A 15,495-nucleotide genomic window follows, 5' to 3' on the forward strand; every position below is an offset into this window, starting at 1 on the left:
AAAAAAAAAAAAAAAAAACAAGAAAAAAAAAAAAAAAAAATATATATATATATATATATATATATATATATATATATATATATATATATATATATACACTGCTCAAAAAAATAAAGGGAACACTCAAATAACACATCCTAGATCTGAATGAATAAAATATTCTCATTGAATACTTTGTTCTGTACAAAGTTGAATGTGCTGACAACAAAATCACACAAAAATCATCAATGGAAATCAAATTTATTAACCAATGGAGGCCTGGATTTGGAGCCACACACAAAATTAAAGTGAAATGTTCCCTTTATTTTTTTTGAGCAGTACATATATATAATAAATTTCATAAATGTATATATTTATTGATTGGGTTTCACATCTGTGTTCCTCTGATCGTTGATCACTTTTCTTTCTGTGGCGTATTCTTCAAGAGGGGGCCATGGTCCCCCCTTGCCCTCCCTGTGGGATCGCCACTGAACAGAAGCTTTTCCTTCAGGCTAAAAGGTAGAGAAACAACTGGAGTAAGGAGGAGTGGAGTGTGAGGTGGCCTTTTCTCCCAGCAGCGTGTTTCCAGACTAGCGTGCAGTCTGGAGCTCATGGGGGCCACTTCCACACAAAAAATGTCTCGTCTAAAGGTTGCAGACCACTCTCTTAGTCATGAAGTGACACACCAAATTAACACCCTTGTGCTCTGTGAAGTGGCCTCCAGGGACAAGCCCACACTTCATCATCCACTGTGGGGGGTTTTATGAATGTGTAAAGGGTCAGCGTTTGTGTTTTTTTTTTTATTGCTATTTTAAGGTTGAATTTGTTTAGCTGTGGTATTTCATTTCCACTTTTTAGGTCAGCAAATACCACATGAAAGACACAATGAACTGACTGGAATAAAATATCTTCCCAAAGACTAAAGTGCAGCTTCCCAGCTGCACTTTATTGGAAATAGACGAACGAAGATGTTACGAAAAAGATCCCACAGAGAAAATTGCAGAACCATCAACAGTTTTAGCATCCAAACAAGAGTCAAAACCTTAAATAAAAATCCTATTTTACTATTTTAGCAGCATAAACACACAATGGAAAAACAGAAATACCTCTCCTTTAATTTGAATACATGTATTCAGTTACAGAAAGTTTATTTCAGTTTATTTATACAGCTCCAATTCGCAAAATTCAAAAGATGTAATTTCAGTTCAATCACACATAGATTTGAATTGATCTTAGTTATCAAACAACACATGATCATTGTTATATTTTTGTTTTACAGGAATAAAGTTCTAATATTAGCAGAATAAACACATAATATCACCAGAAGAAAGTCCCAAAATGACATTAAAAGGCATTTTAATGAAAAAATAGCTGAGATAACTTGTTTTTCTTAAATAGATTCAGTTGTTTGCACAATAATATCAAACTCCTGCTAATGATGATAATTTAATGCTGGTGTGTTTTAAGAGGAAACATTCCCTTATTTTTAAAATAAATACTAAAGAATAACTTCACAAAATGCTCAACATTCCTCATTCTAATGCACTAAACTACATTTTTATAATGTTACCACTGCAAAAATGTAGTCAGTCATTTTTTTATTACTGCTTTATTATTACAACTTTTTTTCTGGTATTGTTTTGAATTTATCTTGTATTAATATGACCTTACTCTAACATTACTATGACTTTATTCTGGTAATATGACATTATTGTGTCATTATGACATTATTCTGGTAATGTTACAATTTTATGAAATGCACTATTACAACTTTATTGCCATATTACTTCATTTAGCATAACTTTATTCTAAATTATGTTTTTATAGTAGTATGACTTTTTCTGGTAGCATTGCTGCTGTATTTTTGTATTGTTACGATTTTATTNTTTTATTTTGCCTTTATTCTTGTATGAACCTTTTCTCATAAATTATGATTTTATTCTTGGAAAACATGATTATTGTCTTACAATATTTTTCTTATAACATGATTACTATATTCTTTTTTTTTTTTACTTTATTGTCATACAATTTTATTATCCTGAATTGTGACCTTGTTCCTTGTTATCTTATGACTTTATTCTCGTAATTAAAGGTTAAAAAATAATTCTTAGCCTGTCTCTAATACTCCATCGTACGCCATGGGTGTATGATTGCCCTGACTGAGAAAAAAATAAGGAAATTAAGCTAAAAATGGAGACCAGTTATCTAGAAAATAGAGATAACTCCATGGCAAAACCATTTAGCTGCAGCTGCTGTTATCATCCTGGAAGTTGATAAAATAATTAATCCTCTTGCAGCAGCGCCAGAAATAAGGTGGATAGAAATCCACACTCACTTGTTTACTTTTTATGGATTATATGAATTTAATTATATGCCATTAAGTAGCTTGTTCCACTTGAAAGTTGAGCTTTTGTACTTCCAGATTATAGTGATTCACACAGTGATGGGGAACAGTGTGTGAGGGGGTTAACAAGTCCCACTATTGTAGTGGGTGACATGTTCCCACATCACAATGAGCGCCCCGTTTATTCTGAACGACTGCCACATCCACCATCCTGCTGTCCTAAATACGCAGCAGAACAACAAATGTCTGTTTGATCGCAGCTGAAAATAGTCACTAAAAATCTGGATCTTCTGTTTTGGATCAAGCTGTTTTAAGAAGAAGGATTTTGTAAAAATGAAAGCATTCAGACGCTGCTTTTAAATGATTTATGTGCTCATTTCAGTACCATTGAAAAACAGAAGAGTTGTATTGTGAAATATTAATATTCTAGTGATTCTGAAGCAAGAAGTCGCTGCTTTCTCCGTCTGTTTATTGTTTTGTTTGTTTAAATGAAACAATTTGATTGTGGCAGACGAGATGTGACCTTTTACTTGCTTTACAAGTTGTTTGACCTTTCAGTGAAGGAAAAGACTATAAATGTAAAACCATCATTTACAAACACAATCTCTATGAAAACTCAGATTCTTCTTTAAGGATTTAGATTTAGTTATTTTAGGGCGTAAAGATCATTTCCTTCAGATTAGTTATTATTGTCCTGACTGTTGTGTTCATTTTGTGCTTTATTTGAACAGTTTCAACCCCATAGTTGTAATTAGTTACATTTACTCAATAACATTTACTGGAGCAACATTTAAAAAAAAAAAAAACTTTTAGGATAAAAAAATATACTCCAACTACTTCCTGTCATTTTCTTCTTTGTTGTTTCCACCAATTGTAACATCCGGATGTCGATCATGTGACTTGTGTGATACAAAAAAGTGTTGCCATTGCAGTTTTGCAAAATAAATCTATTTTGATACGGCCAACAAAACCACCGTGTCCTTCACCAAAACTTTCTATCAAAAAACAAGAGTTTTTTTTTTTTTAGAAATTGGAATGTTTCCATCCAGGATCTTTATGTTCACAGTTAGTGCTAACAACTGCACCACCATGCAGCTGCAGGCTAATCAGATTCACTGAGACTGATATCAAATCAAGAAGAATAAATGATGGAAATGTTTACACATCTGCATGGAAAACATTTTGAAATAATCTTGATTTTAACTTCTAGTGGTCACCGGACATTTAACACCATCAACAGAACAGTTTGTGACATTTTCTAAATAAATTCAGGTACTTGAATTATTGTTTTGATGCAATCAGTTACTTAATATTAATAAAATCTCGTGTTTTAATTTTGCTGTTGGTCCATGACGAATGTGCAGCTTTTGAGTTCTTACGTTTTTATTGCACACTCTTACGCGCTCGTTTGCAGACCTTTCTATGACAACTTGACATTTTAAAAATGTTTGCTTTCATATGTTTTTTATTAAGTCCCTCATATATATTCTGACCTTCTCTATGTTATCTTTATAATGTCAGCAGGCACGTTGTTTTAATGTTTATAAGTGGCATGTGGCTCATCTGCCAGACTCTTTCTCATGTACTGGGTCACTTGCGTTTTTTTTTTTGTTTTGTTTTTATAAGTCAGAAGGTCAAATGAGCCAGATGGGAGAACAAGGGTGCAGACGATCAGGAAAAGCTTTATTTGTGTCACTGCAGGTACAGCATTTCACTGCCAAGTGATGTGATAAGATGCCGCTTCATTTTTTTCTGAATCACCATCTGTAAATTCTGGCTTTTTATATAATTGGCCCAGACAGAAATGAACAGATGGAAACCTTCCAAATCGATCTGTTTTTTTATTATTATTCTTTTGGGTTGTTTTTTTTTTTTTTTTTTGTAATTTAAATTGAAGGAGTTAATAGACTGGATTACGGCTCAGTTTATCTAATCATCTGAATTGTATTGACTGTCATTTTGTTTAGCTAACGATCAGTTCCCTTCCAACATAAGTGATCAGAAAACAATAGTAGTGGGCACTGCTAGCTAAAAAGTGAGTTGTGCTAACTAACATTAGTTCTGCTACATCAACACAGAAATTAGAATGCGCTAATGCCAAGGCGCTAATTTGGTTTTAGTTTTTTTTTACATATTTGTTTAAACTATCACTATATCATACTTACTTTTACTTGAGTAATTTTATTAGGAAGCAACGCTACTCTTAATTGAGTTAATTTCTGGAAAAATTTCCATTTAACTTTATATTTTGGTCTGATGATGTAATTTTTAAATATTAAATGATTGATAATTTGATCACTCAGTACTTGAATAGACTGTATACCAAATACTTTTTTACTCTTTAAGTAATTTCTTGGTCAGATAGTTTTTACTTCTACTTGAGTTTTGGGTACTCTACTCATCTCTGTTTGTCTGTAGCTTTAATTAATAATTTCTTAAAGCAGCAGTTATGTTTTCATTAAATTAGATACATTTTTCCCTTTAATATCATCAAGGAAAGTGTATTTATTCAGACACTTTTAAAACTAGTTTTATGATGTGACACAATGAAAGTAGTAATGACACAAAAAGAATGAGGGAATATACTTTTTTACAGCATTGTTATCTCATTTGTTGATTCTGAAATCTGTGTAAGTTGAGTTTTTATGAATTGATGTGAAGCTCCTCTCGGTCCACCTGCCTGCCCTTGAAGCCTCCGCACTCCCCGCCGTTGGTGCAGCGTGTCAAGTTGCCCCTTTGCCAAATTCGCTCCACATCAAGCTGTGTCCTTTCATTGACTCACTTGTGATTCATAATGATTATCCTCCCAGAACAATGCTCTTTTTTAAAAGGGTTTCAGTGAGTGGCGCTGGGAGTCAAGTGTAAAGTAAAAGTGCGGTGGAAGCAGAGCCGTGCGAGGACATGAGGACCGTGATGCAGAGCGATGGTGACAGCCTGGATGCAGTCAACCTGAACGTGTTGGACGGGCCAATAGGCTTCAGGTGCTGCAGCGGTGCTGAAGAGACACTTTGATCCTAAAGACTCTCCAGCCTAGCTCTTAAAAATAAACACCTGACTTGGTTTCTGGAAGATTTTTGTCATGTTTTATAGTGTACTGATTGACGTAGATGGAGAATTTATATTTTTAACCAGGACAAAATTGTTAGATCTTCTTAGAATAGAAAATTTTGCCAACAAAATCCATTATTTATCTCTAACTAACCACATTTTTAACCACACTTTTTGCTTTCCCTTGCAAGAATAACATCTATCCTGTGACTTTTACTCAAAAGTATTGAGAAAATTGAACAAAATTGATTACATTTTGTTCAATTTTTTTTCCAGTTTGGAGTGGAGATTACATTTTTTGGTCAAACCAAATATCCAAAAAATCAATCAGCTACTGCTGACCAGTGCAAATCCAATGTCCAAAAACTTGAAGGTTACGTTTTATGGCTTATTTTTCTGGTTTGACAAACAATAGACAACAATACTTTTTCCATTGTTTTTGGCTGCTTTTATACTTTTTTGCCTTAAGTTCCTTTACTTTAATATGTCGCTATAATTCTTCCTAACTTACAAAAACACATTTAAAAAAACGGTGAAGCCTTATAGCTGCTAGCAAGGTGCTGCAGTCTGTGATAAAGGCAACATAGTCACATGTATCAGTGACCATGTTGATCAAAAACATATAAATTTTGTCAAATCTCCGAAAATATTTGCTGAAACACTGGCTAAATAAATTGTTTAACTATCCTGCTTCCTATCAGAAATATGTTACAAGATAGAAAATATGTCTGTGCTAAGCTAAGCTAACAAAGGAACAAAGATCACTTCCTGTTCTTTTCAAGGTGTACAAGGCTAAGCTAATACAAGAACCAGAGGTGTTTTCCACTTAAAACTGCATGGTAAGCTGAGCTAACATAAGAATTAAAGTCACTTTCTGCTCTTTTCAAGGTGTACAAGGCTAAGCTAACCAAAAAACTGAAACCATTCCTAGTTGTAGTAAGCTAAACTAACAAAAGGACTGAATGTGTTTCTCTCTGTCTTCAAAGTGTGTGCTAAGCTAAGCTAACCAAAGAACTGAAGCTATGTCCCACTTTTTTCCAGGTGTGCTGGGATAAGCTGACCCAAGGTGAAAATGTTCAACTTTTGAAACTCAGAAATTTCCAAGATTTTATCAAGAAATTTTATGAGTTTCTTTGTAGCATTTTTTATTTTTTATTTTGAGTATTGAATCTCAAACTTCTCAAGATTTTTTCCAGAAACATTTTAACATTTTTTTTTGGAGGAAATTTACTCCTCCTTTCTTCCTAGTATTTACAGTGGCCCTAATACACCTTTGCACAAACTGGCAGCTGATTTTACCAAATATTATTTGCACTTCTGGTAATTTGTACGTCCTTAAATCAGTCACATAAGTTGCTCCAATCAATGCAAAAATGTTAAACTCAGAGCAGTGTGAGGGAGTAACCAAACTCCATATTTTGTATTTGCTTAGTTTGAAAATAAATGTTTCTTTCTGGCTTTTCCAGACTTCCAGCAAACGTCCTGCTTTTTCATTGTAGAAACAATCTGAGAATCTCTTGTTTTTTTTGCGTTTCCTGCAGGGGGAGCTGCTGAGTCCCTGTCGCTGTGACGGCTCGGTGCGCTGCACTCACCAGCCTTGTCTCATCCGATGGATAAGCGAAAGGGGCTCCTGGAGCTGTGAGCTCTGCTACTTCAAGTACCAGGTCCTGGCCATCAGCACCAAGAACCCACTGCAGGTAACACTGAATATTTGGAAACCAAACAAACACATTTATCTTCTTAAAATTGAGTCCGACAAGCTTTTTCTAAATTATGGTCCAAGACGGACCATAGGAGAAAAAATCCTGACAAAAACTGAGGAAAACACTGTTAACTTTAATGTCTTCAAATTAAACAAAGGAAACATTCAGGAGTACGTGAATACATAAAGAAATACAACTAACACTGACCTTTCATAATAAAACACCCGTCAGTTTTTGCTGGAACATATCACAAGCCTTTCCTGGTGTGAAGACCGTTTGCCATATTGTGTTGACAAATTTTCCCTCTGCGTCATCGTCCGTCTGCCCGTCTTTTCAGACGCACAGAACAAAACCTATTGAGAAGACGTGTCTCTTGATTTAAATATGCTGGTATGAAAATAAAAGAAGTTTGACAAAAGATGCACTTTTAGAACTTCTACTTATTCACAAATCTGTGATTTAACATTTTAGAACAAAATATTGTGCATTTGTATAGTACATGTACATTTTATATTTTATATTTATGTTTTTGAATTCTTATCAAACCAAACTGGAAACTGTACATTTTCCAAAAATAACTGGAAATGACTGATTCTTGATGTTAAAGCAGAGCCAATGTGCAGAATGGCATAACTGAAGATTTTAATAATCAAAAACGCAACTTGCAAACTCAGGAATAGAAGCATGAAACAGGAAAAAGGGGACATGGAATTACGCCAGGAACTTGAAAAGCCGTGAAACGAGGCGTAAAAACAGAGGATCTGGCACTGAAAACTGAAAAGAATAGTATGAGTGAGGGATCAGGTGAAAGACAAGGCAGCGGTGGGTGTAAATCAATAGAAATGCAAAGCAGATTAATAACATGAGAGAAGCTGAAAGTAACAGAAATTTGGGACCAAAATTGCAACATTTGTTGCATTTTTCAGCTACTGCATTTTCTTTCACACTGCATTGAGTCAAATGGTCTAACTAACAGAACAACCTTTCCCCCTCCACACCTGTGGGGGCACTACACCAAAAACCACTGGAGGAAACAAGTCAGGAAACAACAAGAAAACCTCTGAAGAAGACACCAAGCGCAACTTCCTCCTTCACAAAACGTAAACAAATGAGAAAGCGTCAAATTTTAGTGATTGTAGAATTTCTATTTTGTCTTTGGCAAAGGACCACAGGCCATTTCTCCCACTAGCGATAGGCTAGCACATTGTTTTGGTGGTATTTACCCAGAATGCCCTGCACTGCAGTTCGCCTCCTGCTTTTGGAGCGGTCTCTGGTCCACATACGCACCAAGCTGCACCAGACTTCACTTCAACCGACAGATTTGTAGGCGAACCAGAGTTCGTTTTTTGGCCCCAATGAAGTTTGATTACACATTCATCTGGACTTTCCAGGCAAAGAAACTACAGTTCGGATAAAGAGAACCAAACTGGTGTGAATGCACGCTCACTGTGGGATGCTTTGGTAACTGTCTGATCGTACAGAGACAGAAATGTAGCCTATGTTTGTTACTAACTGTACTTACTCAGCCAGTCACCAGAACCTTTTTATTCACACGCAGAGTTTGTCCTTCTTTGTTTAAACATTGATTGTATCCATTATGTTGTGACGCTCATCCATGGTGTACGCTCTCTGTGTTCACTAAGTAGTGGACTATCGTCAGGCATGTTTCCATTCTCTGTCTCATGCGGGTCGAACCCAACAGCAGCCATTTTGTTGATATATATTTCTCTTGTACATTGGTGAAGAGTGTCAGTATATTTTCTTTTTGTTGGTATAAAAGCCATGCAAGTTCATTTATGCTTTGCGCTGTGCTTGCCTACCAATTTGGCACGGATCATTTCTGGATCAGACTTGTGGGAAATATGTGGGTGTACATCAAATGACCTAAAATTCTTGGCATTCTTTTAATATATTTATCAAAGTGTCAATTTTCTCTTGCATACGTGATTTGATCAGTTTTTCCCATCTCCTACACTCAGCCTCTCCTCTGTGTTTCAGTGGCAGGCCATCTCCCTGACTGTGATCGAGAAGGTGCAGATTGCAGCGATAATCCTGGGTTCCCTGTTCCTCATCGCCAGCATTTCCTGGCTCATCTGGTCCTCACTCAGTCCCTCTGCCAAGTGGCAGCGTCAGGACCTGCTCTTCCAGATCTGCTACGGCATGTACGGCTTCATGGACATCGTCTGCATAGGTAACAGGAAGGCGTGACGCAATGCTGACACCAAACGGCGCAAACGTACAACCAGCCTCTAGTGTCTTAAAGAGAACCTACAGGGAGAAAGATGAGGTGCTGAGCCAAGAGGGAAAAGGATGAATTAAGGACTTTAATTTTCAGAAATCTGACTTTTGTCTTCAGTATTCTGACTTTTCTTTTTTTTCCACCAGAATCCTAATTTTTTTCTCAGGAATTCTGACTTTTTTTCTCAGAATTCTGAATTTAGACTCAGAATAATGAATTTTTTTCTTTGGAATTCTGAGCTTAATTTTAGAATTTTCATTTTAACTTCAGAATTCTAACTTTAATTTTAGAATTATGACTTTATTCTTCAAAATTCGTACTCTTTTCTCAGAAATTTTTGCTTTTCTTCTCAGGAATTCTGACTTTTTCACAGAAATTTGACTTTGTTCTCAAAATTCAGATTTTTTGAAATAACAATACATTATTGTATTGTTATTGTATAATAATGCTATACATTATTATTTGTATAGCACTTTTCTAAACACACAAAGACACTCTTCTTTATACATAAATTAATTAAAATTACAAGAAAAAAAATAGTGCATCAAACAAAATTATAAATGGCAAAAACTTGAACACACACCACCTTTAAAAAAAACATACACAAGATAAAAAAAACAGGGAAAAGATGTTCTGAAAAGGTGTGTTTTAGATGTGATTGGAATATGGATAGTTTCTCAGAATTCTGACATTAATTTCAGAAGTCTGATAAAAGAAAAAGTCAGAATTATTTTTTTTTAATTATTGGCGCTGATCCTCTTCCGTAGGGCTGCATTACACCACAACAAGAGTAGCACAGAAACAGGAGCCACAACCGAAATGTTAATCAGCGGAGGTTGCATTATGCAAGGACAAACTAGTGCGATAAGGCAAACATGTTCTCAATTTACATTTCGGAGCTGTGCAAAAAACGCAGGCGAGTTGGCAGATGGTGCAAAGGAGGAGACAACAAGCTCCCCAAAAGCCAAACAAATTCTGATGATGTTGCAGAGTACAAGAGACTGTTTTTAAGGTGTGACTGGGTCAACTGTTCTTGCGTAATTATGAGCCGCCTGAGTCAGACAACACTGAGAACAGATGGCATGAGATATCTGCGCCGTGATTTTTGCCAACTGTCTATTCTCATCCACAGACGAGCTCTCTCAAGCTACCGAATCTATTTAGCAAAACATTAGATGTAGGGCAGCGAGAATTCACCAGCTCCAATTCAATCAGGTGTTTTCAAGGCCTGGAAAGTGCTTGATTTCTGTGTAAAGTCCTTGAAAGTGCTTGACAATCCAACTGCACGGTTTGGTAGTAAAATGCAATCTAACGTTTGATTAAAAGCCTAAATTTACAGTTGAAACCAGATACACTGCAAAAAAAGCAAAGTATTTTTGCTCTAGTTTCTAATGATAATATCTTAGTACACTTCAAATAAGACAAAACTAACGTAACTTTTAGGTAAGATATTGGACGTGGCTTTAAGTGAATGGTTCCTTAGTAAAGAAGTAGTAGTTAAACTTATAGATTATTTAAATTATAACAAGACATTTTTCCCATAAGTGAAATAAAAATCAGTGGAAGCAGTAGTTTTTAAATTAATATTAGGGAATTATTTACGTACAGCAAGCTCTTAGGTTTTGTATCATGTACTAGAAACTACATAAAAATCTTTGGTAATATATTGTTTATTTTTTTGTTTGTTTTTTTCTGTTATTTTCTTGCGCCAAATAAAGACAATTTTTTTCTCACTGTCTGAAGTTAAATCAGATTAAACTTCCCTTGTTTTACGTTCAATAAATTATTTCTATTTGCTGAAATCCAGAAAATTTAGCAAGAACATTGTTTTATGGTTTTTTGTGACTTTCTTTGTATATTGCTTTTACACAATTTGTTTTGATTGTTTCAATATAATGAACATTTATTATTCATCAATGACTTATTGATCTGTGTTATTGAAAGAAAGTTTGGCTTATATTTTACATGTTAAAAGTTATTGAGATTGGTGGACTTTTAGTTAGTTTTAGTTTTATTATTTTGTTATATTATTTGTTAAAACTGTCACTAGTATTAGACAGATAATCTGTGAACAAATCAGTCACTTCCTATTGCTGTCTGAAGAAATGCACCACAACCAATCAGAGCCTGGAGGCGGGTCTTAGTGCTGTCAGTCAAACTCATGTACTTGCTGCTAAATATGCTAACAGAGAAACAGCTTACCATTACAGGAAAGCTGTTTACCGGTGGCCATGCTAACTAACCTTAGCATTCATCAGGCTCTACTAGCTGCAGCATAGCAGAAAGCACGGCAGTGTGTGGGTGATTGTTAGCGCTAAGACCCGCCTCCTGCCTGTGATTGGTTGCTTCTAGTTAGTACTAGGAAAAGGCAGGAGAGCTTCATTTTTTCACAGATTATTTGTCTCAAACTGTCATGACATAGTTAGAGTTTCAACAAACATGTAGAACAAATATTTTATAAATGTTACATACTGCAGCTTTAGCTGTCATTTTATTTGTCAGAATAATTGATAAGAAAAGTAACTGTTAGTTGCAGTCCTACAACAGCAATATATTACATGATATAATAGTAAATTGATTTGTACTGTTTTGATCTGGTGTTGGAAAAGTTTGAAACTTACCTTGAAAAATGCTTGAACTATCCTGAAATATAAATTTCCTCCCTCCCCCCAGGCCTCATCATCCACGAGGGATCGTCGGTGTATCGAATATTTAAGCGGTGGCAGGCTGTCAATCAGCAGTGGAAAGTACTGAACTACGAGAAATCAAAAGACTTGGGTGACCCGGTGAGCTCCAGCAGTAAGACCGGCGCCCGTGGCTCCCGCAGCAACCCGCATGGCCTGGCCAGCGGCGGCGGCGGCCGACAGAGCAGGCGGCTAAGAACTATTCTGAACCACCACTGCGGATACACCATCCTGCACATCCTGAGCCAACTCAGGCCCAACGACCCGCGGATCAGCGCCGCCGCCAACCGGGAGGTGGTGATGAGGGTCACCACTGTATGAGACGGACCTGCGTCAAGCGGCGGAAGGACGTATGGACCTCAATTTGAAAAAATGACGGACTCATTTGGCAACAGGAACCCCGCGTGGGACCGAACGGTGCCTGGAGCATCAATAGACTGAAAACACATGAGGATTTCTTCTCTTGTTTCGTACAACAAAAGGAAGACAGATGCTCCTTTTCAATAATTAAAGAACTGATGAAAACATGGAAGTATTAAAAGACATAAAACATGAAATGTATGATGGTGGTGATGGGGGAGGGGGATTACAGACAGGCTTTATAACCTGAAACTGAACAACAAAATGTTTTGTTTTTTTTTTAACTCAATATCAGGATGCACAGGAACATTTTGTTTTTGTTTTCTATCTTCTTCTTTTTTTTTTACTCACTTTGATTTTGTACTGATGTTTGAGTTTAGAAGAAACCGCGTTCGGTAACTTCACACATGCCAAACATTTCCAGTCGACTATGTAACGCGCTTAAAATTTCTACAAGCCAACTGATGCTGGTAAACAGACCGAAAGCTGAGAATAAAAACATCCATGAGGGCAAAAATAACTTTCAAAGAACAATAAATCATTAATAAAAAAATGTTTAAAAAAAAAAAAAAGAAGTGAGAAATATTTCAGTTATACTTAACCTTTCTGCAATAAAAATACGTATGTACATTTCACAGGGAATTTTTGCATGGGTATATAATTTTATTCTTCATCACATAAGTACATGACAAATTGCTCTATTTCGAATGGTGCTTGCCAAAATAAACACTTTAAAAACGTGTGTTTTCATTGCACCACATTTTTGTCAGAATGAGAAATGGCCGTGTGTTAGAGCTACTTCAGCTAAAATACAGGTTGTTGCTGCTGTGTGCTGATTCAGATTTGATAAGTTAAGTATTGGATTAAAAATTGGGGTCAGATGATCTCTAACCTCCGAGTCTCATTCAGTGTCTTCTTTTGGTTTCAGTGTTTTGTCATTTTTCTGTGGAACATAACAGTGATGTTCACACAGCAGACAAATGCAAATCCCATTTTTTCATGTCAGTCTGAATGTACCAATTCTGATCTATTCACTCCCCCCAAAAACCCTATTTGTGCCACTTTCATATGTGGAAGTAAATCAAACATGTATCCGATCATTTTCAAAGGGTTTTGTTACATTTCATCTGAGTTTTACGTCTTTAACGCAAGACATGCCTCGTATTTCTGTACCAGAAAAAGCCAGACACGATAAAGACGGCCGTAAACAATGGCTGAAATTTATAATTAATAGCTTATAAAAGCAGTTTGTATCAGTGAAGCCATCACATAACAATCCCATCCAAACACACATCCCAACAAAATCTGAAGTCAGTGTATCTTTTGTTCATCTCAGATCCAGTAGGTTGACTTCACCCAGGTTCACTGTATTTATTCTAACAGTAGAGGAAATGAAGTTACATTAAATGAAATACAATAAATAACCTTAAACAAACTACAGAGATGTAACTCCCATTGAACAGTTAACAGCAGTAAAATTGAACATAGCCAAAATGCACATTAATCACAATAATGGTTAAAAATCAAGTAAAACAAGTCAAAATTACACATGAAACCCTCCATATGATTAAATTGATCTAAAATACGTGTCAAAATATATTTATTGTGAAGAAAACACAGAAAACACAGTTATTGTGTTTTCTTCACAATAACTGGTTACTATGGTAACCACCAACCGTCAAACGTCAGCATGACAGAATTTAACACACCAATAAATGTCTGGAGAAACAAAACAAAAATAAACTAATAGAAAACATGAACAAAATTCATAGACAAATTTCACATCTATAATAATGTTAAAATAAAATCCTGCCACAAAACAGACCATTGTTATGATTTTAATATCTTTCTTCATGTTGTTATTATCTTATGGCCATAAGATAAAAATTCAGCTCCCATTGCTGAATAACTTTAAAATTGATCCAAAGGCCCATGTGCGCTGCTGTGTGACGTTGTTTTTCTTCAAACTAATCAAATTAATTTGGATGCAAATATGAATTTCAAGGAGCTGATTTGCATGAAAATGGCACAAAAAAAGTATGTTTTGTTTTCAAGGGCTGAGCGATTGTCAGGCAGCTACCAGAGCATCTGACAGTGAGTGAAGCTCACCAGACACAGAAGATGCCTAAAAGACACAATGGACAACTGATGGAGTTTTGACATTTTCAGTTTTCATGATGCCAAAACATCAGACGTACTAATGGACACCCACACTCGTCTCATCATCTCACACCATGTTGTAAAGACTCTGGCCCACGTACCACGCAGCGCACAATAAAACTATCCTTACTATGTTTACCAATGTGTCTGAGCCATCCTTTGTGTCTGCTGAACAGCTCTGACTGCTCTAAGTGAGGATTGGATGCTGAGAGAAGCTGCCTGATTTTACGGTTCCTATATGAAATCATCACTGCCCTCTGGTGGCCATTCTACGCATCTCAGCTTCTTACTTACAGGCATTTTGACCAGTTTTGCTTGAAAGTTCAACCCCTTCCACAATTATAGGTGTTATATTTTACTACAATTATTCTATCTCTTGATACTTTTAGATAAAAACAACTACAAGTCAGAGATTTACGTGGAAAATTTCAGATTTGAAAGTGTAAGAATGGCAATCAATCAAAACAAACAAACAAACAAACAATAAAAACTGCTGAAATACTTAAGTAGCATCTTTTGAATGATGCAGCAGAAGCTGTCATTCTCAGGTTTAAATCTAAAATTTATGTCTAGCAAAGGCAATTAAACTGGATTTCTGTAGCTTGCGCAAATGTTAATATTATTGCACCATTTTCCTGAGTCAAGTCTGCCGTGTGGAAACGTAAAACCAGGTCAGAAGGATTAAAAGATGGAGAAACAAAGAATCCGCTGTGTTAATCAGAACCTAAACTATTTGGTTTAAAAACTTTGGCAGCAGCGACAATAAAAGTACAATGGCTGCTCGCATGCATGGGGGTGAATCATGTGGAGTCTGTCGCCCCCTAGTGGTTGCAGCAGAACACTCCACTGTAGGAAAGAAAAACAAACTTTTCTGCTGCCAGAAAGATGCATATTTAATTACAACCAAAAATAAATAATAAACTACATATACACTTAAAATTATTTTATTTATAAGATAAATAAAATATATTTTCTTTT

The 15,495-nt window shown here is 35.8% G+C and overlaps 1 protein-coding gene across 1 annotated transcript in view; it reads left to right on the plus strand.

Annotated features, from left to right (window-relative positions):
* Window positions 1–13,261, plus strand: part of marchf9 (membrane-associated ring finger (C3HC4) 9) — a 23,521-nt gene extending 10,260 nt beyond the window's left edge. Inside the window, exons 2-4 of the mRNA XM_015059833.1 lie at window positions 6,913–7,068; window positions 9,073–9,265; window positions 11,987–13,261. Coding sequence (XP_014915319.1) covers window positions 6,913–7,068; window positions 9,073–9,265; window positions 11,987–12,318 — 681 coding nt within the window. The 3' untranslated portion in view covers window positions 12,319–13,261. The remainder of the gene's footprint in view (window positions 1–6,912; window positions 7,069–9,072; window positions 9,266–11,986) is intronic.
* The last annotated feature ends 2,234 nt before the right edge of the window (window positions 13,262–15,495 follow it).

The sequence above is a fragment of the Poecilia latipinna genome, unplaced genomic scaffold (genome assembly GCF_001443285.1).
Source record: "Poecilia latipinna isolate Pla-1442-1.1 unplaced genomic scaffold, P_latipinna-1.0 Scaffold5, whole genome shotgun sequence".
Lineage (NCBI taxonomy): Eukaryota > Metazoa > Chordata > Actinopteri > Cyprinodontiformes > Poeciliidae > Poecilia > Poecilia latipinna.